The sequence below is a fragment of the Pteropus medius genome, unplaced genomic scaffold (assembly GCF_902729225.1).
Source record: "Pteropus medius unplaced genomic scaffold, Ma_sr-lr_union100, whole genome shotgun sequence".
Taxonomy (NCBI): Eukaryota; Metazoa; Chordata; class Mammalia; order Chiroptera; family Pteropodidae; genus Pteropus; species Pteropus medius.
Window position 1 is genome coordinate 49446000 of NW_024340849.1, and position 24674 is coordinate 49470673.

The window sequence follows — 24674 nt, forward strand, 5'->3', positions numbered from 1 at the left end:
CCTTGGTAGAAGGTCCCTCAGGCCACAGGCCTAGGTAGAACTTGTTCTTTGCCAGATTACATGGCCATGGGTTAAAATTCTTCAGGCACACAGGGAGCCAAACCAACAATAGTGACGGTCACAAGTTAAACCAGGAAAAGGCCAAGCAACCTCGACTTGCCGGGCATGCAAGGATGCAGGCCAGGCGAAGCTCTGATGTGGGAAGGGTTTGTCTTAGCTCTTGTCTGTCAGAAAAGGAAGCTCTTACATGTGCTATAGTCAATACAATATCAATGACACGAATAATTTATGACTTTCTGGGGATAATGGTGTTTTTGGACTCCAGAAAAGTCGTTTTTTAAAATATTCAATACCAGGACAAACATGACTTTAAACATTCAAATATAAAACCTACTTGTAGTTACAAAAATTTTCCCATCAATTCCAAGTTGCTAACAAATAATGTATATGAATTTTCAACTCTCTTAATGAACATAAATGTTTGGTATGGAGGTGAATAAAGAAGATAGAAGGCAAAGTGAGGGAAGATTTCTTGGAAAAGTTTATTGATACATTTAGTTATTAAACAAATATTTATTGAGCTCTTAGTATGTGTCAAGGACTATATTAAGTGCTCGATATACACGAAGATCATGTATATCAGAACACGAAGATCCCTGCCTTCGTGGTGCTCACGGTATAGCAGAAAAGACAGAGAATACATAGAACATAATGACTAAGTTAATTACAGAGTATCTTAGGAAGCGCTAAGCCCTGTATAGACCATACAATTAGAGTAGGCCAAGGGGCCTGGGATGGAGGAGGAGGGGACTGCAGTTTAAGGATGATGGTCAGAGCAGATCTCATTGAGAAGGGGGCATTTAAGGAGAGCCCTGAAGAGGTAAGGCAGTGAGCAAAGCAGGATCAGGGACAGACAGTCCAGGCGGCCAGAACAGCAGCGCTAAGGTGCTGCCTCAGGTGGGAGCAGGCTGGGGGTTCAGGGAACAGCAGGAAGCCAGTGTGGCTAGAGCAGCGAGCAGAAGGAGAATGAGAACGTGATATTAAAGAGGTCATGGAGAGAGGGACAGCAAAGAAATAGCGTTTTGTAGTCATTATAGGGACTCTGAGTGAAAAGGGTTTCATAGGAGGTGTTGAGCGCAGGAGTGACCTGAGCCGACCTGCACTGTAGAAGCATCACCCTGGCTGGAGTTCCAGAAGCAATAGTGGGAGCAGCGGAGACAGGTTAGGAGGCTGTTGCAGTAATCTGGGTAATGAGAAATATTCATGGTTAGAATTATACAACTATTAAGATAGTCAGCGCTGGATACAGTTTGAAAGTGGAGTCATATGAATGTATTAGATATGTCCTGTGAGAGAAAGAGAAGCATTAAGATGAATTCACAGCTTGGCCTGAACAACAAAGTTGCCATCCACACCTCTGGCCATGTGAGTGTAAGATGTCCATTAGACATCCAAAAGAGTGGCCAGAACTGCTCTTCTCCACAATCTTTAAGTAACAGGGTTCTTTTGAAGAAGGTGCTCCATGTCAGAGAAGGAGATAAGTGATCCAAGGCAGGTCCAAAACAATTATAGCAATAATCAGTGCAATACATAACAATCATATATAGTGTTTATGTTTTCAGGGCTTTTCAAACATGAACTTGGTTACCTGTTTCCTTGAAGGCTTAGGAATACTTTTTTTGTGGTAGAAGGAAAGTTGGGTTTTGGCTAAAGATTACAAGAAAAATATTTCTTCTTTCTGGAATCTGTCACATGCCTTAATTTATTCCCTCTTGATAGATCACTTGCCAAGAAAACACTATTTTCTTGATATTTAGAGTTAAGTTAGCAAAAAAATTTTTAAAAAAAAGATCATGCTTCTTATGGATTCCCCCTAAAATCTTGTTGCTGCCCACTAATTGTATTTTTTGGCCCTAAAAGATTAATTGAGAGAGTAAGAACTGAAACCATTCTGTTTATAGAGTTTCTTATGTCATGAATAGCCCCGGAAAGTTGCTATAAGTTCTTTTTGGAATGACTGAACTGGTTCAGAGGACATTGTCTATCATTGTCTTTGTTACTCATGGATTCTGCTTTTACCCTGATGATATGGTTAAATTCCACCTCTGATACCGCCCCGGCACCCACAGGTATTTTGGTTTTCACTTACCTGTACATTTTTGTTTCTTCTCCTAACTCTTCTCTTCATCCCTCAACCCTCTAATCCCTAAAAGCTAGTTATTCTCTATGGTCCCATTCTTGTCACTCTTCTCTGCTTTTCTCCCTACCCCTCTCCCTTGGCAAGTTCATTCAGCACTATGAGTTAAATCAGCAACCTCCTATAGAGTCTTCCCAAAGTTCTTCCAGTCACAGCTTCAACCCTGAACTGAATTCTGATCCTCCATGTGTAACTCTATCCCCGACATCTCTCGAATCATCCCACTAGTCACCCAACTTATCTAAATGAAATTTGTCAACTCTTCCAAAGCACAACTCATCACAGTGTCCTTCAAACTGGTCTCACTGCAGCAGTGGCTTATGGCTCTAACCCACATCTCTGTGTTTTCAGGAGTCACATTCCTGAAGCAGAGCTCTGGGATCCTCTTGGTCAAAACACCCAGTGATTTTTCATCCATTCACAGATGCCTAAAGTAGACACCGAATGTTTATCTGCTAGGCATAATTCTAAGTGCTGTGGATATAGCAGCAGACAGAAGAGACAAAGCTCCTCATGAAGCTTACATTCTATAGAACAAACAAGATCACAACCACTAGATAAGTAGGGATACAGTATAGGGATGGATGGTGGGGAGGGAGTGAAGAAGAGTAAAAGGTAGTAGGAAATGCAGGATGGCAGTTAATGTTGCTATTTTATACAGGGCTGTTAATGATAGTAAGGTATTTGGGCAGAGACCTAAAGGAGTGTCCAGCCAGAAGCAAGAGCACAAGCAGTGCCTCAAGGTGGCATGTTCAAGGAACACCCAGGCCAGTGTCTATAAAAGAATGAGCCAGGCAAAAACAGGGCGAAGAAGATGGGGATTGCGGGGCGGGGGGGCAGATAATGTGGGGACTTCGGATTTTACTCTGAGATGGGAAGCAATGGATTGATGTTTTCTTCTCTTTTCTTAATAAACTTTTCTTTATTGTGGCATAAATTCTTTATTGTGGCATAACATAAAACTTATTATCATAACCATTTTTCAGTGCACAGTTCTGCGGCCTCATTTACAGTCACATTGTGCAACCATCATCACCATACATCTCTAGAACTTTTTCATCTTCTCAAATTGAAACTTTGTGGCCATTAAACACTAACTCTCCATTCCCTCTTCCCCTAGCCCTTGACTACCACCATTCTACTTTTTGTCTCTGAGGATCTGACTACTCTAGGTCCCTCATATAAGCGGAATCATGCAGTATTTTTCCTTCTGTGGCTGGCTTATTTCACTTAGCATAATAGCTTGAAGGTTCATCTGTGTTGCAGCATGTGTCAGAATTTCTTTTTTAGGGCTGAATAATATTCCCTTGTATGAATATACCATATTTTGTTTAACATTCATCTGTCAATGGACACTTGAGTTGTTAGCATTGGGTTGTTTTGAGTCCACTTACAATGTGAACTGACTTGTGTTTTCAAAGAATCATTGATGCCTGAGTTGAATAGATTGTAATAAGAAAGAGTGGAAACAGAGGTCAGTTGAGAGCCTGTGGCAGTAACTGCCAGTCCTAAAAGATGGCTTCAATCAAGAACGTAGAGGTGTAAGATGTGATCAGAATCTGGGTGTGTTCTGAAAGTACAGCCAAGAGGGTTTCCTTAAGGATCACATAGCAAGTATGAGAGGAAGAAAGGGGTCAAAGATGGCTCCAGGGTTTGGGGCCTGAGCAACTGGATGGTGGTGCTGCCATCAACTGGGGAAGGCTCCACGTAGGACGAGTTTTAAGAGGAAATTAAGAGTTTTGTTTTGGAATTTTTTGAGTTGCAGTTACCTGATAGAATTCAAGCAGTGATGTCAGGCAGGCAGTTGGACATGCAAATCCAGAATTCAGAGAAGAGGTCTGAGCTGGAGCTGTCAATGTGAGAGTCACGAGTACAGTTCACCCTCCTTATCCACAGGTTCTGCATCTGCAGATTCACCCAACCAAGGATAGAAAATATTTGAAAAAAAATGTTACATTGTTGCTGATGTATACTATGTAGTTTGACTTTGCATCTGTACTGAACATGTACAGACTTGTTCTTGTCATTCCCTAAACAATACAGTATAACTATTTACTTAGCATTTACACTATATCCGGTATTATAAGATGGTTTAAAGTGTATGGTAGGATGCGCTTAGGAATACCACACCTTTCTATGTAAGGGATTCAAGCACACATGAATTTTGGATCCACAGGGATCCTAGAACAAATCCCCTGTGGATCCTGAGGGATGACTGTGTACTCATACATAGTTAAGCCACAAAACGGAGGAGGTCACAAGGAAGTGAGCTTAGAGAAGAGGATCCAGGACGAGGTCATGAGGCTGCCCAGTATTAGGAGGCTGGGAAAAGAGAAGGACCCAGCAAAGAACACTAACCAAGAATGACAGTGGATTAGCAGGAAAGCCAGGAGTCAGAGAGGTCTCGGAAGCCAAAGTACAGTGTGTCAGTGAGGAGGGGGATAGTCAGCTGCGTTAGATGCTACTGATAGACCAGGTAAGGGGTCAACCAAGAACTGACCATGGAACCCAACAGCCTAAAAGTTATTACCTTAATCACGACCTGCAAAAAAAATTCCACACTTCTTTGGCTTCCTTTTTTTTGTGACTGCTCCCTCACATATCATACCTATTCCAGGCCCTCAATATTTACCTAGTGAATCAATGAATGACACAGCTTGCTTTGACCAAGTCTACTATGGAGGGTGAGGAAGGAATAACCACTCTCACCACCCCAGACACCTTTCCTTCCAGCATTCGCTTGGCCACTATAAGCTCCAAAAGAAAAAAACTAGCTCTGCCTTTTTCTCTGTACCTCCTGTTCCAGCACAGGGTGGCCAACGTGAGCTAGGAGATGGCTGTCACTTGAGCACAAGAGCAAATGAATGGGGTAAGGAGGAGGTGCTGGGCTGTCGAACAGTCTCTGAGTCTTTCTTATTTATTTGGAATTGTCAGGAACTGCAAGAATGTCAGGTCTATCTGTGTTAAAATTTAAATTTGAAATACATTCATAAAGCTAGATGAGATTAACCTTCTTGTTTTATCTGCCACACTATACACCTCCATTACGATAAATAACTAAGCACTTAATAAAGTTATTAAATGTTGAAATGAATTAAGCATGTTGAATCAGAAATCCTAACTAGCAACTCTTATAAAATAGATCCAGATGTTTCTCCTGGGAAAGAAAGGAAGCCCCCTCCTAGGTATGTACCCAGGAGAATTAAAAACCTGCATCCACACAAAAACTCGTACATGAATGTTCGTAGCTTTATTCATAATGGCCAAAAAATGCAAACAATCCAATGTCTATCAAATGATGGGTGGGTAAACATCATACAATGGCATATTACTTGGCAATAAAAAGGGATGAAGCACTGACACATGGCACAACATGACTGAACCTTGAAAACATTATGCCGAGTGAAAGAAGCCAGACACAAAAGCCAGGTATTGTATGATTCCGCGTGTGTAAAATGTCCAGAACCGGCAAATCCATAGAGACGGAAAGTAGATTAATGTTTGCCCGAGTCCAAGGGAGCAGAAGATGAGGAGTGACTTCTAACAGTATGGGGTTTCCTCTGAAGATGATGTTCTAAAAGTGATTCTGGTGATGAGTACACAACTCTCTGAGCAGACTAAAAACCGCTGAATTGTACACTTTAAGTGGGTAAATTGTATGGTACATAAATTATATCTCAATAAAACTGTTACATACAAAATAGAAAGAAAGAGGAAAAATATAAAACTTAAAATCCAGAGAGTCTCAGAACTGGAAGAAATCTTAAAGATTATCTTGTACTAATACATGAGTATAGAACAGCAAGGTGTTTGGCATTTTTGGTCAATTTTCTTTCCCTTTTACGACAGTTGCCTGTTGCCAGATTTGTAGCTGCTTCAGAATTGCAAAGGAACTCAGCAATTGCCTTTGAAATCTTATTTTATATCTATGCGGAAATTTGAATCACCTAATACCACTAGTGTAGTGCTAGGTATTAAGTTTCCTCATAGCTGTTTGTTACTTTCTGGAGAAGGCTCTTGCCTTTCTGGTGCCATGGAGAGGTGGAGCTACACATTCACAGCACAAAACGCCCCCGTGATTTTGTTCATTCCCACTGAGGACACCATCAGCTAATCTTAGTGTGCTGGCTATACGTGCTGTTGTCCATTTATAAGTCAGGGATGGTGGACCTGCGCCTGACATCATCACTCCTAGGTTCTCCCTTTACATCCCCCACTCTTCCCACTGCCTTGCGGGAGTAAGCTGTTGATACCAGTAAGGATCATTGGCACCACGTCCCCAGGCAAAGAATTTGGAGGCTCAGTTTACAGCACATGGCTGTCAAGGCAAATTTTCCAAGCTGTAGCAGACATTCTTACATAAATATTCTGTTCCCCATTTCTTCCTTTTCTCTCGTCATCTGCTGCATTCTTTTCAGCCAGCTTAACTCCCTCACCAGCTGTTAAGTGTGTGTCTGGACAGATCAAATTAGCTTGAAGGCCTTTCTAGAAAGGTCTGAAAACCCAGGGCGAAACCAGGAATCAGAAGCACACTATTAAAAGTTAAGCTCTGACAGCGACGCCTGTCCATGTGGTTGGTTCTTTGTACTGCGACGGAAGCTCATTCCTCTCCTCAAGTGCAGAAATCTTGTGGCCTGTCTCTCGTACACCCTGCACAGAGCATAGTGCCTTATGTCAGCAGGTGTGCTGTAGATGGTTCTCGAATTCGATTCTCAAGCTTACACATGATTTGTTTCCTCACCATGTGTGTTCTCTGTTGACCTGTTGGCACCTGGCAGGCCTTGCCACAATTGTACCAAAGCTACAGTGTCATGCTCCAAAGTGAGGCTCCAGACCCTCCCTCCCCAACAGCACGGGGCACTGTTGGTCACCACTCTGTCGGCCGCCTCAAGTCTGAGCTTGCCCTTCCCACTTCTCATTTTGTCTTTTCAGCCACCTTTTCTCTGTCTCCTTGCTGCCCTTAACCTCACACATGCACCTCCTCCCCTGGCCGCCGTGTGCTCATCAGTCCCAGCCAGGTTCTGCCGTGAAGAACAGTTATCCCCCATGGAGCAGAGGAGGAAAGTTACTCTCAGCAGTCAGAGCCTCTCAGCTGGGATTTAAGCCCAGGCACTCAAATACCAAAATCCGTGCTCAAACCATAAATATTGTTTTATGATTCCTCATTAGACGCTATTAGTGTATTTTACACTAAAATTTTCCCAAAGAAATATGTATCTAATTCTACAGTTGTTGTCAGTAGGAATATAGTAAACTCACTTCTCAAGACACTTGCTTTTAATCTAGTCTTCTTCCCCAAAAGAGGGGTTCCTCTCTTCTTTTTACCTCTCAGCACACAAAACAGGATTCGGAGTGACTAAGGAGACCAAGAATAATACCTAAAAGTGTTATGTAATTTAAGCTTCATGTTCCAAAGAGAATTTTTGTCAGATAACTTTGATAGAGCCTTGTCTGGAAGGAAAGACTAAAGTCGTGATTCTTTGAGCCTCTTATTCCTAATGAAAATACCTAATTATTTTATTTCTGTTCCCACACAAATAAGTTTCTCTTATGAGTCTCTTTGGCATGCTTCAAATGCACAGTTTTCTCAGAGAATTAGGATTTTACAGAGAGAATCTTAGGTATAAGAGTAGGAGTATTATGAAGGGGAAAATCAAAAGCGAGAAAATTAATTTTGTGGAAAAAAATGCTTGAGGAAAATTATGTTCCCATCACTATAAAATAGATTTATTTAATTCTCTATTATGAATCATGGATCTGATTACTAAAGCTTTATACTGATCGCAATTGTTTTGTGAGATTATAAATTACAAATAAAAAAATCTCTAATCAATCTTATTGTATCTTTCTAAAGATACAATACAAGTGTAAGCAGCAAAAACCATGAAGCCTTGCAAGGTGGGCAGTGAAGATCCCTTGGCTAAGTCCTCCTGCACTTTGGAACCACAGATTCTACCCCAGGCCTCATGGGTCATGCTTTTGGGAGAAAAACAGAGAGAGGCCGGAGCTGTGTAGGTAACTATTTCTGTGCACAGCTACACAGGAAGAAATTAAAAGCTACTAGAACTAATAAGTGAAGTTAACAAGGTTGCAAATCAAATGCAGAAATCAATTATATTTCTGTGTACTAGCAATAAAAAAAAATCCAAAAATGACATTTTAAAAATATGTATATACAAAATAAATTCACAAAAAAAACTACTTAGAAAAAATTTAACAAACAATGTGAAAGATCTATACACTGAAACTACAAAACATTATTGAGAGAATTTAAATAAAATACAAATAGATATATCATGTTAATGGATAAAAAAATTCATTATTGTTAAGATGGCATTCTCCCCAAAGTGATATATAGAATCAATGCAGTTTCAATCAAAATGCCAGCAGGCTTTTTTATAGAAATTGACAAGTTAATTGTAAAATGTATATGGAAATTCAAAAGACCTAGAACAGCCAAAATGATGTTGAAAAAGAACAAAGTTGGAGGATTTAACATTACTATCTTTAAGACATACTACAAAGCTACAATAATCAAGACAGTATGGTGTTGGCATAAGGATAGACATATAAGTGGAACAAAATTGAGAGTCCATGAACAGGCCTACATGTATATGGTCAATTTCAACAAAGACACCAAAGTAAAGCAACAGAGACAGAGTAGTCTTTCAATAAAAGACTGAGAAAGTTGGATATCCTTATGGAAAAAAGTGAAATTTGACCTTTTCCTTATAACATCTCCAAAAATTAACTCAAATGGATCATAGACCTGAATGCAAGAGCTATAACTCTAAAACTTTTAGAAGTAAACTTGGAGGAAATATTTTTGACTTTGAGTTAGACGAACATTTCTTAAACACAGAAAAACATAAATACTAAAAGGAAAAAAATTGATTAATTGAACATTAGCAAAATTAAAAACATTGCTCAGCAAAAGATGTTTAAGATAATTAAAATGCAAGCTACGGTTTGAGAGAAAATATTTGCAAAACTTATCGCTAACAAAGGACTTGAATCTAGACAGTTTTTTAAATCTCTTACTCATAAAAAAAGTAAAACTCAATAATAAGACATACAACCTAATTTTTTAAATGGAAAAAATATTTAAAGACACTTCAAAAAGAATATATGCAAGTAGTCAACAATTACATGAAAAGATGTCCAACCTCATTGGTCATTAGGGAAATGTAAGCTGAAACCGTAATGAGATGCCACTATATGCCCACGAGAGTAATTAAAATTAAGAAGACTAACAAAACCAAGTATTGGTGAAGATATAGAAAAACTAGAACCCCTAGACATCGCTCTTGACAATGTAAAATAGAATAGCCACTTTGGAAAACAATTTAACTTTAAAAAAAATTTTAAAGTTAAACATTCACCTGCCATATAACCCAGCAATTCCACTCCTGGGTATCAACCCAAGAAAAATGAAAATACAAGTCCATACAAAGACTGGTACACAAATATTCCTAGCAGCACAGTTTTTAACAGTCAAACACTAGAAATAACCCAAATGATCATCAGTTGGTGAATGAATAAACAAATAGTGGTATATCTGTTCAATAGAATAGAACTCAGCAATTTTTTTAAAAGAAGAACAAACTACTAATACATTACAAAATAGATAAATCTCAAAAATATGCTGAGTGAAAGAAGGCAGATACAAAAGACTATTTATTAGATTTCATTTATATAAAATTTCTAGAAAAGATAAAACTTATAGAGACAGAAGTAGATTAACAGTCTGGGACCTGGGGTGGAGATAGGACTTAGCTCCAGAGGGTAAGGAGGTAATGGAGGTGTTCCAAAAATTAATTGTGGTATTGGTTGCATGACTGTATAAATGGATGAATTTTATGGTATGAAAAGTATACCTCAAAAAGCTGTTAAAAATTATTCTAAAAATAGTTAAAGTAGGCTGTCCTAAGGGGAAAAAATAGTTTAGTTTGTATTATAAATTTGCTATTGTCCCACTGGTCTCCCAGGCACAAGAGACTGCCATCAACTAGAGAATGAAGAAGCTAGCTGGACTCATAGCATGCTTTTGAATCCAGGTTTGACCATTTCCTAGTCAAGGAAGCTTGAGCAAATAGAAAGTATCCTAAATCATTCCCATTTTGTCATCTGTAAAATGGGAGTTGAATCACCTACATGGCAGGTTGTTTGAGACGTAAATGATACCTTGTATCTAAGACCCCTAGAACATTTCTGAAATATAATAGGCACTGGGTAAATGCTGGGTAAAATGAGATGTGACCTCATTTTATATTTGGTTACTTGTTAATGTCATTGCCAACTGTGGTCATGCTTCATTGTAGGAAAGATATGGGCGTGGGGACTGCTAATGACTTTAAATTCATTTGTTTGATTTTTTTTTTTTAGCATAGTTTCTGAAAGCTGTTCCTAAATAGAATTTTAGAGATACTATATTAAATTAGATTTGAAGATGGACAGAGATTTTAAATAACATAATCATAGTGTTACCAGACATGACAGATCCCACATAGACTTTTAACTCAATATATATATCAGATGTCTGAAGAAGAAAATGACAAATCTATTAGATCATTCTGTTATCCAAGGGATAAAATTAAGTAGGTGTATTTTAAATGAATCAGACAGAAACTTGAGCTTTAGAAAATTCAGTTTAAACGGCTATTGACCTGAAACTGCCTATTTCTAAGGTCCATTGGATTATGGTAGTGAACATTATTCACTATGTTTCCATGAAAAATTATGTTAAACACTTATTTATGCTTCAATTTGTTCCAGAAAAGATTTAGAGCTGCTTAAAAAGTTTAAAAACAAGTTAATAAAGTAACTGAAAATCCAAGAGAGTGAGGCTAGGAACATGAAAGCAAGTTATGTGGAGCCAGAAGCACAGTTAGTACCCAGAGCATAAGGCAAAGCCCTTCACACATGGGACTGACCCCGAAACATGACTTCTAGGTCCATAGGATTAAAAGTTACAAGGCCCATAAGATTAAAAATTAATAATAAAATGTAAAAAGCTGTTGCTTGAGAGATGCAAAAAAAGTATTCCTGACACTAAAATTTGAGAGAAGTATAACTATAAGTAGTCCTAGAAAGAATATTGTGCACAATAACATTTTTACACAGTTTCCACCAGCCATAGTACAGGGCACTGAATGTGAAAGCACCTCTGTATGTGTAGCTGGAGCTTTCACTCTAAGCCATTGGACAGCCTTTATTTCAAGAAATAAGAAATATGCTTTTGATTCTTATTTCAAAAAAGAAAAAGTGTACCTCAAGTGTCAGTGTAACCAAAAAGTTATTTTATGATATTAGCAGAGCTATTATACAAGAATTTTTATTACACGTGTCTTATTATCATATGTTTATTTCCATTTTAGAGCAGTTATAAAGAGCTTAAAAGCAAAAGGAAAAATTGCTTCTCATCTGAGAATTCTGTTAGTTTTGAGTATACTTTATATATAAAGGAAGATGTAGACAGCATATAGATTTAAATTTCTTTAGTTAAAAATCAAAATTATGCTGTAATATTTTTAATTCTTTTAAAAAGTAAGTTTAGGTTTGATATTGTCATAATTTTAATTTTCTATAACATAATCTAAACTCCTTTGAATAAGAGTAGCATAAATGTTCCTGTATTTAGTTTGCTGAATGTATGAAGATCCCAAAGCAAGTCTCATATTCGGTTATACAGAAAAAAATTAAGAAATGCCACTTTCTTCCCATGCTCTCAACTTCTATATTTCTTTCCATGCTCTCAACTTCTATATCCTCTCAGATGTCAAAAACAGATTACATTTCACTGTGAACCATTCTTTTATTTTTTTTCAGATATATGCACACACAACACTGAAATTATTTTTATTTAGTATTCATCTTAATTGCTAATGGAGGCATACTAAAATTATTCCTCATATTTATTTCCCAGTTGTAGCAAATATATGAGAATTCTAGCCTGGTTCTGTGTTTAGTTATCATTTAAAAAGCTGCATTGGCTGACTGAATATTTAATGATTTTACAGAATTATTTCTTTGTTTATGTATTTTTTAGTTGAAAGAGTGGCATTGTGGCTATGATTTTTTAAAGCCTTTATGTTTTAAAAATAATGTCGAAATAGAACAATATGGTATAAGATAAAAACTGAGGGGTTCAGCTACTCTCCTTTATACAGAGATAGTCCCTTCGTTGTCAACTGTGGACAGTTTAGATTTGTTGATGATGATGACAGACGATAGATATAGAGACATGTGACATAACTTTAAAGATTGTTCCTGACACTAGGAAGTTAGAATAGGACGTACTGAAACCTAAAGAAGCTTAAGCTCAGGGCTCCTCACTCCTACTCCCCCTTCCAAGGTTTTGTACCTAATTTGTATTCATAATTTTGTTTTCCTTATTTTAAAGAGGGTCCCAGAATTGTATGAGCATCAGGCCCCACAATACTTGGATTTATCCTTGTATGGAACTGTGACTCTCTAAGAAAAATAGCTGCCCTTCATTTTTTTCCTCCAAGGACTCTATGCTGATTCTTAGGGAGCATGGCAGCCATGACGAACAGAAAAGCCTCGATGGCTTACCAGCCAAGTTGCCCCAGACACTTCTGTGCAGATCAAAGGAGGAAATGGGTGCTTCCTGGTGTTGCCATGAGGGGAAAATGACTGATGTGGGAAGAAATATAAATATTCTAACAAAGGGTTTTGTCAAAATTTATATTTAGCAACTACTATATAGTCACTTGCACTGTTAAGTTAATTTGGGTAATTTTGGAAATGTGAATTCCTAAAGCTGCCTTTTACTTTGAGATAAGGAATGTTCTTGTTTCAGAGGTTGCTGCTTGTCATAGTGGGTGAAGTTAAGCACTGTGCCTGCACAGATTTGTGAGAACCAGAAACTGCAGTTCACATTTAAGTCATAGTGTTTAAAATTGCCCAAAATCAGTAAATTACTATCCCCAAAGAATATAATTTTAAAGGTCTTTTTCTTAAAGAATATAATTTTAAAGTTATTTTTCTTAATTACCTAATTCTTTGGGGCCATCCACTCAAACATGTCTCTTCATAATCATGGCTTACATAGGAAATTTTAAATAGCAGCTAAGGCAGAACTTAACCTTATAATAGACATGTTTTTTCATTGTCGAAGTGGCAGTTCCACTAGTAAAGTTATTGAGTACCAAGGACTTTTAAATTGTTAGTTAGTTGCATGTCGTTAACTTTTGACATAATTTTCACTTGGGGGAACTTTCTGGAATGATCAGCATGTTTGACAAATTGATTTGAGTGATGATAACACAGATTCATCCATTTTCATCACAATGAACAAGAGATTTGTGCATTTCACAGTGTGTAGACTCCCACAAAGAAAATAATTCATGTGTTACCTGCAAAATTGAGAGGGCAGGTTTTTTTCACTATTAACTTTTGAAAGATTATAATACATGCATGCTCTTATTTGTAACTTTTTCAAATTTTAGGAATTCTTCGATCATGTGAAGAAACTTTGGGATGATGAAGGTGTGAAGGCATGCTTTGAGAGATCGAATGAATACCAGCTGATCGACTGCGCACAATAGTAAGTCTGCTCTGAGCAGAACCCAGGCCTCTTTGAAGATAGGATTGCACATGTGGTTGGTTGTGCTATCTCCCAGGATTACTGACCTCTCTTGAGTGCAAAGAACAAATAATTAACATCTCACTACAGAAAATAAGCTTTTAAAATAAGGCATGTTTTGTAGATGGAAAATTGAAAATCCAATAGGAATCAGTTTCAAGGAAGAACCAGAAGGATGCTGTATTCATTCTATCTTGATCATGTTTTCAGTTCTATTCGTTTTTTGCTTCTCTACAGTTATAGGCATGTTCATCAATTATAATGTACTTAGATATTCATTATTATATTTTAATTTTGGAACAAGGGCCCCCAAATTAAATTTTAAAATATCAACATCTGCAATCAACCCCAAGCTCTTACTTAAAGTAATAAGTGATACATATTAAAAGTAGACTAGAACCTCGAAAGTAGATGGTCATTAATATAATAAGTAAATATTTGATGAAAAATATAATGACGAGAAATAAGGAAAGGACTCTGGTACCGAGGCTGGCTGGTTGTTTTTCTCTGAAATGCGTGTTTTCCTATTTTCTTTTGCCACTTTAGATTCATTCTATAACTATTAAAGAATAATGGTCTCCCGGGAGAATGTTAGTCAAGAAGTTCGAGATAATGTTTGCTATTGTGATAACAAAAACTAATTGTTTTTACGTGACTCTTCAAGCAGCAAGAAATAGGCACTTTTACATTTTTAGTCTGTAAATTCTAAAAATTCATACATATGGAAGAGATTCATAAGCATAAAAATCTAGGAATTTATAATATTTGGAACCGAATAATGTAGCTATGTTGACTTCAAGGAGAAAATAGTTGTGTGGCCCCAGCCCTTTCTCATCCATAGGAGTTCAGGCACCATCTCCTTGTGACAGGCACTGAGAAGGGCCAATGGCAAGGGCCTGAGGAGGAGATGCTGGAACCCAGGCATTGACAGGAAGCCAGTCTGGGAGCGAACATATGGGTAATGGAAGAATGGCCATAAACGACTGAGAGAGGTCGGTGCAGCCAGACCCTCCCAAGTGCTGAAGGCTATGCAAAGGAACTTGGATTTTTCTTCCAAATGGAATGAGTGACCATTGGTTCCATGAGTGAGGCTGTGAGGGTCACTCTGGCTGCTGTATGGAGAATTAACAGGAGAGAGATCCCAGTGGAGTGCCTTGAGTCAGGTGGTAGCCACGGAAGTGAGCCCTGGGTGCTGAAGGGACAGAATGAGATGGTGGATTGGATAAGAGAAGCAGAGAAAAGGGGGCATCAAGGATGACAGTGCAGTGGGCCATGGTGCCATTTGTTGAGATGGGGGAAACTGAGAGACGCCGTTTATGGAAGAACAGAGGAAGGTATCAAGCTCCATTTGGAGAGGTTAAGTTTGAGATGCCAAAAGGATATCTAAAGAAGGCATTCAAGCAGATGGTTGTAGGAGCCTGGAGCTCAGAAGGAATACTGGTGATACTAGCATGGATGTTTTCAGCCCACTGTATACAAAGCCTTAGAAATGAGTGAACACAAGTGAAGTGGGTGTAGAGAGTGGAAGGTTCCGGACGAAGGAAGTTAAATCCCCAGGAGGGATGCAGCACAAATCCGCTCCACACACTCTGAAATGACCACCAAAAGCTTTGAATGAGCTTCCACAGCATATGCTAAAGAAACTATTTACTAACTAAAAATTGTTATTAACTGGAAAAATATTTTAAAATTTTTATTTCCTATCACACTTAAGAGTCCTTCAAGACTTACCTTAAATCTGTATTCCCTTTTTACATTGGCCACACCCTTAAGTTTACATTTGTGAAGATACTACTGTGGTTACTCTCATGTCATTTAGTAGGTATGTTTGCTTTCATTCCACAACTGGATCACTCAGTCCATGAGAGCCAAGCTGGTTTAGATTTGGGTGTGGGAATAAGGAAAGGTTTAGAGCTCAAGTGCAATTTGAGAGGGTACTGGGAGTCCTCTCTCTTCCTGAAGGTCCTTTATCCTTTCCTTCTACTCTCACTCACTCTTTCTCTAACATGTCATTTCACAATCATTTAAAAGCCATGACGGAATTATATGCTAACTCACAATATTTTAGAGATGGAAAGGATATACTAAGAAAATGTTAACAACTGGAATTTCTAGCACAGCTCATAATAATATTTAAATTCATATACATTTACATTTAAAGTTGATGTGGAATATGCGTTTTATCATCATTTTTGAGTATTTCTCGAGCAAAGACGTCGTGAGGGAACACCACAGTGCTGCTCAGGAATTTCTCCTTCTTAAAAAAGAACAATTTATTCTTATTCACACATCGCCATAGTTATAAAATTGATGATTTAATTTAAAATAGAACATGCAAATATAAATTTTTAAAACAAGTAGTTAGGATTCAGATGACAATAGGTAGTTCAGATTCAGATCTTACCTCTGCCACCAACCATTTGGTGAAACTTTGGGCAAATTACTTTAATGGGAAAAATCATGTGATCTATTCTCATACAGTCATTGTAGGATTAAATAAGTATATATCCAAAGTCCTCAAAAGAGTTCCTGGCACATAGTAAGCCCTAAATAGCTCTTGCTATTATGTCACCAGTGTGGAAACTGGGACCACAAGGGTAAACTAAGACAGCTAAGATCACAGTTTCCCATTAACAGATAAGATCACAGCCAAGATCTGCTTTTCTTTCAGTTCTGTCCTTTCAAATTACCAAGAACCACAGATAATAACTGCCTTGTGAAAGAGACTCTGGGGCATGAAGTCAAGACTCTCTTTCCGGGCTTGTCAGGAATAAAACACCAAATTATTTTTTATGCTTTCTTAACATGACATGGCAAAAATCACAGAAACCATTTCCCCTTCCAGACCTCACTATCTAGGTAACGTCAACAATTTTGCTTTTTTTATCCATTTTAATAAACATGGGAATCAAGTTAGATCAGTAACCTTTGTCTCTTAATAACAATATCTTGTTTTTCCTATACACTCAAATTTTGAGATAGAGGCTGGTGGTGAAGGATTTCAAAAACAAGTAATATTTCAATAACATTTGTTAGACCAACAAATGCTGCCGTACCTTTTTTTAATGTTGCCAAATAAGATGTTAAAGAAATATAAGCTGCTTCCATCTTCCATCACCATCCATTCGTAAAAGAAAAGTCATTTCAACTTCAAGTCGGTGAAGGGACATGATCTCCGAGTAAAGCCCTGGGACTTTACGCCAGCCATCTTGTCCAACCCATGAGATTTTTAATTACTGAGAGAATGTGTTTAACTGATCCTTAAATACCCAGCTCCTACATGAGTGTTCTTACATAAAATAGGTGCTCAGTAAGTCTATCTGAAATAAATGAATTGGCAGAATGGGAGCCCCATATTCACCGTGGCACTAATAGGAAAAGCTGACCCTGTCCCTTTAAAAGTGCACGCCCCACCCCACCCCAGACTCACTCTGGAGCCCCTCTTCTTTCCCCTTGCACATTCCCAGTGTTCCGACATGGCTTTTTTTTACTCTCATCTAAATTGCTTTGAAAAAGATCTGACTTGCATCTTGATATAAATCTAAGTCACGGTGCTACCTTGCTCAACAGCAATGATTTTTAACCTTAATTCTTATTATGATAGGAGTAATTGTAAGCCATGTTAAAGTAACTTCTTCCATGGCAAAAACCACAGGAATATTTGGGGGTAGAGATACTTCCCAGTGATACTGAAATTCTGTTAAGGCTGAGCTACTGATGAAGAATCTAGGGACAGTCTCACAGGTCCTCAAAGGCTTAAACACAGATGCCCAGCATCTTCACTCCTGGATATATAGCCAAGAGAATTAAAAACATATATCTGCATAAAAACTTGTTCATGAATATTCATAGCAGCATTATTCTTAATAACCAAAAAGTACAAACAAATCAACTGTCCATCAAATGATGTATGATTAAGCAAAATGTAAAACATGACACAGTGGAATATTATTTGGCAATGAAAAGGAATGAAGCACTGTACTACAACATGAATGGACCTTGAAAACATTATGCTGAGTCAAAGAACCCTGAATCAAAAGACCACATATTATATTCCATTTGTATGGAATGTCCAGGTTGGGCAAATCCATAGAGAGAAGGTAGAATTGTGGTTGCCAGAAGCTTGGGGACAGGAGAAATTGAGAGTAACTGCTAATGGATACAGAGTTTCTTTGAGAGATAATGGGAATGCTCTGGAATTAGATAGCAGTGATGGTCACACAACCTATGAATATACTAAAATCCACTGAATTGTATACTTCAAAATGGTAAATTTTATGTTATGTGAAATTATGTGAATTATATCTCAATCTAAAAATAGAAAGATTATATAGAAGGAAGAATCCAGGGAAAGCAATGGGAACACTGGTCAAGATTGGCGGTGGGTCAGTCTTCTCACAGAGCCAGGAGTCAGATGAATGTCTTAGTGTGCATTTATAAGGTCTGCTTCTTCATACAGCCACAGGCACATGCCACTCTCCTAGCTTGCAAACACATATGGGCAAATGGGAGCCCTCAATTCATAAAGCACCTCTGTTATACAAATGAAAAGGCTATTAAGATTGATGTCATGCTATTTGACATGGAAAGAGTGGGAACTTGCTCAGGCAACTTCAAGAAAAGAAAATTTTATTCTGAGTCTCTCAGAAGCCACTACTGAATCAGAGGCACTGTGGAGACCAGCTCTTCTATTCCTACTGTCTGGGCATTTCAATTTCTCTTTCCCTGTCTGCTCATCTCATCCCTTGTTTCTAACTGGCAGATCCACTCCATAATCTGCAGGCCAGATCCCAGAGAAAACAGAGGGTATCAGTTTTGCTAATGTCCAGGAGGCTGTCCCCATCTAGCCTTGTCCCCAGTCCCTCCATGCCACCCTACTGGCCCAGTCAGTGGTCATATCCCTGAGCAGAGGCTGCGTTATGGCCAGGGCAGCCAGACTGCACTGTCCAACGCCAGGACTAACATGGCTGGAAAAGCGTGGGAACAATCACTACAACTAAGCTTTCAATATTGTACTTTTGGTAAAAATGAGTGTCTTTGAAGCATCAAGTAAGCCGTGCAAATGACCACAGATTATATTTGATACAAATTCCCCAGTTCCCACTGTGAACATTAAAAACAATCTCTACTGCATTATCCCCCAAAATGCATTTCCTCTAAGTCCTAATAATAAGTGCTTATGTAGCCATGGAAACAGCTATTTTGGGAGAAAGAAAATCAGAGAAAATTGGATCTCTACAACAGGTTTATAAAATCAGACTTTGCTTAATGTAACTTGAAACTCTACAGCTCAGAGCGTAGATTCTTATGCTTTGTACCAATTTATTTACATAAGAGCCTCTAGGAATACATCCACTTGAAAAATTGGTTTTAGTATACTCAAAGACAGAGAATATCCCAGAAAAAGAAAAATGAAAAGAGCAATGGGAAAGGTAAAGTGATTTTCTGCTATGTTCCCTGCCTGCCTTTGCTGTCTGTCAGGAGTCCTGGTGCCCACGTTTACTTCTCTGGCACCAATTTAGAGCTCATGGCTCTCAAGTCCTTGAATCTAAGCTTTCAGGACAATCTAGAAATTAGCAAAAAAAAAAAATGAAGTTTCAACTTCAAAGATGATTTTTTGCAGAATGTTTTAAAATAAAAGAAACTATAAAATGTACATGTTACCATTTACTTTTGAATTCATTAAATATATAACCAACTGCCTGGGTACACGTACTCATTTTTCTTAACTCTCATTTTGACCTTTATTTCTAGACAAATTTATTTTCAGTTTCATTTTATCAATTTACAGAGTTGGAAATGTTCCTGTTTATGGACAGTTCAGTAAAAAAAAATTTTGGTGTGTATGAAGAATAAATTTAATGGCAGGGCTCTAAGTATGTAAACCAAATATCTCAGTGTAAGTTGGTCAGCTCCTGGTTATCCATTTCTTCTATGCTCATTTGGAAACCCTCATCCTGAGAAGGACTTTTTGAGAGGGCTTGCTTAGTACAATGTTTCTCTGTGAGCAGGAAACCTACACTTTTCCTCTTACGTTTCTCCTTTACTCTGACACTGCTACCACACTCACAACACTTCTGACACCAGATGTGGGGAGGGGTGTCCCCCACCAAGCAGTTCCCTGTGACACCAGCTGGTTGCCCTGCAATTTAACTCAATTCTGACACTATCTACTTGGAGATAGTGTCAGACACAAAGGTTAAGTGCTCAGTCCCATGAGACCGCCCCATACTTCAGAGGCCACTTGCAAGTAGTAGGACCCCAGGTTACCACAATTTCTGTCCGACTTGGCTACAATTCAGAGGTTCCCATGATCTCCTCCCCCTGGGTTCAATTATTTCTAGAGCAGCTCACAGAACTCAGGGAAACCTTTACTTAATATTTACCAGTTTGTTAAAGAAGTGATACAGGATACAGATGAACAATCTGAAGAAGAGGTACATAGGGCAAAGTCCAGGGGATCCCTAGCACAGGAGCTTCTATTCTCATGGAGTTGAGGTACGTCACCCTCCTGGTATGTGCATGTGTCCACCAACCTGGAAGCTCTCCAAACCCCGTACTTTGGGGATTTTTATGGAAACTTCATCAGGTAAACACGATCCATCATTAACACCATTCCCAGCCCCTCTCCCATTTCCTTGAAGAATAGGAGCAGGGAGTAATGGAACTGAAATCATGGCTTGGCCTTTCTGGTGCCCATTCCCCATCCAGGAGCCCACCCAGAGTCACCTTGTTAGAACAAAAGACACCCTTTCACCCAGGATATTCCAAGAGATTTAGGAGCTCTGTGTCAGAAACAGGGTCAACGACCAAACAATAGAACAAAAGATGCTCCTAGGACCCTTATCACTTAGGATATCACAAGGGGTTCAGGTGCTCTGTGCCAGGAACCAGGGGCAGAGACAAGTATATATATTTTTTCTATTATCTCACACTGTATAAATTGATTTTTCAAATCTTTCAGAAAATCTACTCCCTTGAGCAGAGAATCCCGGTGGATTCCCATGAAACACCTCATTGAATCCTTAGACTTCCTATAGAAGAGAGGACTCTGGGACCAGGTGGAGTTCCAAGTCCTTGCCCTTACAGCACATCACACTAGTTTCTGATGATGTTTCCCATTCACTGGATAGTGTTAGATTTGTTTTGAAGGCTGTGACTATGGTTTAAAAAAATTTTAATGCTTTTCTGTCTTAGAGTTTTATTTTCCCACTTATATTTTAGAAGTAGAATCCTTTGTCGAACAGTATCCCACATGGGGTGCTAGTAGTGAGGAGGGGTGAGTGGCAGTTAGGAGCCCAACTAGCCTTAGCCTTTCCGGGGCTCCTTCGTGTCCCATCAGTTGGCACCAAGAAACATGAGGCTCCACAGGGCCCAGTTTAAAGTCAAGGGCCAGTTTCCAAAATTTGTAGCCATAGGACCAAATGCAATTTACAACAAATACCAAATAGAACTGGTATTTTATTAGAATAAATATATCACACCAAAGTGATATTTTATTAGAGTTCAATTTATTTTAGATGTTCGTATTGATCACATTTACTTATTATAAAAACTCTATGGCCATTTTGATAAAAACAAGATTGAAATTCAATGTTCATAGATGACAGTTGTGTCTTTCACTGGGCTCAACATCCAGTTTCTTTCTACTGGGGTAAGAGTATATGGAAATATTCTGGTTTATGTAGATGAGTAATAGCAAATGGTAGCAAAAATATGGGCTTTTTTAAATTTTGCTTTGTAATCACAAGAAACATTTTAAGTTAAATTATGCAGAAATGTGAAAAGAAGAACTATAAGAAATTTTATTCCAAGTTGAATTCTTAATAGCCTCTAACAACTTTTCATAGTCTTTAACAAAAACATGAAGTCTGATAGACACTTAAATTTTTAAAGGCACGAATACTGTCTATAAGACAGAATTCTAGTGTGGAAATGTGTCACATTCTCACCTATGAAGTTGCAATGGTTAGGGTGGCCTTTGATGAGGCTGGACACTGCATCCTATGTGCCTATGGGGACCTCTCTTCACTGTTATACTGCAGGACAGGTGCTACATCATCTAAACAATGGCCAGGGTTCTACTACAACCTTCCTTCCAAATAACGACATATCTGCAAGAAGTTAATATATGTGCGTAATATCTTGATCGTTTGGGTTACACAGGTATATGCATGTGTCAAAACTCAGCAAATGTACACTTTAGATTTGTGTTTATATGAATATAAATATTACATTTTAAAAACCAAACAAATATTGATGTCTAGGTAAAGATCCGCATACTAAAGTATTTAGGAGAAAGTGTACTGGCATCTGCAATTTCTTTGAAATGCATCAAAAATAAGACATATAAGTGAATAGATATATGATTTTTTTTTTTTACAGTAAAATGGTAATGTCAGAATCTAGATGGTGGGTATTCAAGCTTCACTGTAAAATTATTTCAAATCTGTTGTACATTTGAACTTATTCATAATAAAATGTAGGGGGAAGAAAAATATACATATGTGTATAAATGTGATCAGAAGTCTAAAGAAAAACAACGTAGCAGAACAAGTTAACACATTAGTGGTACCCCACAAACTACAATATGGCACTTAAGACATTTGTTTGTATGAGGGTATATATGTATAAATAGTTCTTTTAAGTGTTTGTTGAATTCTTTAAAACATTTCCAAGGAACCCAGGGAACTCAAGTTGAAAACCTAAATACTACTATTAACAAAGTACACAGTTTGTGAATAACTTAAGAAGGCTGTCCTGTATTTCTAAGCTTCATAATATAGCTGCAAAATAGCTCATCATTATCAAATCTTACCATTTGGGGAGCTATTTTATGTACATTACATGAGTTAACTTTATTGATCCTCACACTAATCCAAAGTCTATTATTCAAATAATATTTTAAAAAAGAGGAAATAGAGGAAAAAACAGAACACATCATACCAAAATAACACACAGAAGCACAGGCAAAAGAATCAATGGAGACCAGAGCTACCAGAAAACAAAACATAAAGTGGCTATAGGAAATCCTTGTACACCAGTAATCACCCCAAATGTAAATGGACTGAACTCACCAATCAAAAGTCAAGGAGCAGCAGATTGGATCAAAAAACAAAACCCAGCCATACGCTGCTTTCAGGAGACACATCTCAGCTGAAAAGACAAATACGTACTCAAAGTGAAAGAATGGAAAATGATGCTCCACGCAAATGGCATCCAGAGAAAAGCTGGTGTAGCCGTACTTATATCTGACAAAATAGATTTTAAGATTAAAAAGTTACCAAGAGACAAAAATGGACATTTTATAATGATAAATGGGACAATACATCAAGAAGACTTATAAATAATATATATAACCAATCAAGGAACATCAAAATATGTAAAGAAACTGCTAACAGAACTAAAGGGAGAAACTGACAAAAACACAATTATAGTAGGGGACCTAAATACCCCACTGTCAGCTATGGATAGATCATTCAAACAGAAAATCAACAAGGAAATGTCGGCCTTAAATGACACATTAGACCAAATAGACATAATCGACATTTACAGAGCCTTTCATTTTAGAAAACCAGAATATACATTCTTCTCCAGTGTGCATGGAACATTCTCAAGAATAGACCATATATTAGGACACGAAACTATCCTTAACAAATTTAAGAAGATTGAAATCATACTAAGCATATTCTCCAACCACAATGCTTTGACATTGGAAATCGACTGCAAAAAGAAAGTGGGAAAAACCACAAATATGTGCAGATTTAACAACATGCTACTAAAGAATGACTGGAACAAAGAGGACACTCCAAAAGATAAGTAGGGAAAAATGAGAATGACTACACAACATATCAAAACTTTTGGAATGCAGCAAAAGTGATAATAAGAGAGAAATTTATATCATTATAGGCCTATCTCAAGAAACAAGAAAAACCCCAAATAAATAACTTAACATTATATCTTAAAGAACTAGAGAAAGAACAAATGATACCCAAAGTCAGCAGAAGGAAGGAAATAATAAAAATTAGAGCAGAATTAAATGAAATAGAGAACAAAAAGACAGTTGAGAAATTAATGAACAAAGAGTTGGTTCTTTGTAAGATTAATAAGATGAATAAACCCCAGGCTAGACTCACTAAGAAAAAAAGAGAAAAGACTCAAATAGACAAAATCAGAAATGAAGAAGTTACAACAGACACTACAGAAATAAAGAGGATCATACGAGAATATTATGAAAGAGTATATGCCATCGAATTCAATAACCTAGAAGAAATGGACAAGTTCTTAGAAATATATAACCTTCCTAAACCGAATCATAAAGAACTGGAAAACCTAAATAGACTGATCAACAGTAAGGAAATTAAAACAATCATCAAAAACCTCCTCGAAAGTAAAAGTTCAGGACCAGATGGCTTCACTAGTGAATTCTATCAAACATTCAAAGAAGATTTAATACCTATTCTTCTCAAACTCTTCCAAAAAAAAATGAAGAAGAGACAATACTTCCTAACTCATTTATGAGGCCAATATTACCCTGATACCAAAACCTGGCAAGGGTAACATACAAAAAAGAAAACTTCACCCAATATCTCTGATGAGCACAGATGCAAAAATCCTAAACAACATACTAGCGAATCGAATACAACAATACGTGACAAAGATTATATATCATCATCAAGTGGGGTTCATTCCAGGGGTGAAAGGATCGTTCAACATAAGCAAATTGATGAACATGATACACCACATAAACAAAATAAAAGATAAAAATCATGATCATATCAATAGATGCAGAAAAAGCATTTGACAAGATACAGCATCCACTTATGATTTAAAAACTCAATAAAATGGATATAGAAGGAAAGTACCTCA

At 37.6% G+C, this 24674-nt stretch overlaps 1 protein-coding gene across 3 annotated transcripts in view; it reads left to right on the forward strand.

Moving 5' to 3' along the window:
* The window catches only part of GNAL (G protein subunit alpha L), a 154699-nt gene that overhangs the window by 93122 nt on the left and 36903 nt on the right, over window positions 1–24674 (forward strand). For all 3 annotated transcript variants that reach the window (XM_039846024.1, XM_039846035.1, XM_039846045.1), the window contains one exon: window positions 13669–13766. In XM_039846024.1, coding sequence (XP_039701958.1) covers window positions 13669–13766 — 98 coding nt within the window. The remainder of the gene's footprint in view (window positions 1–13668; window positions 13767–24674) is intronic.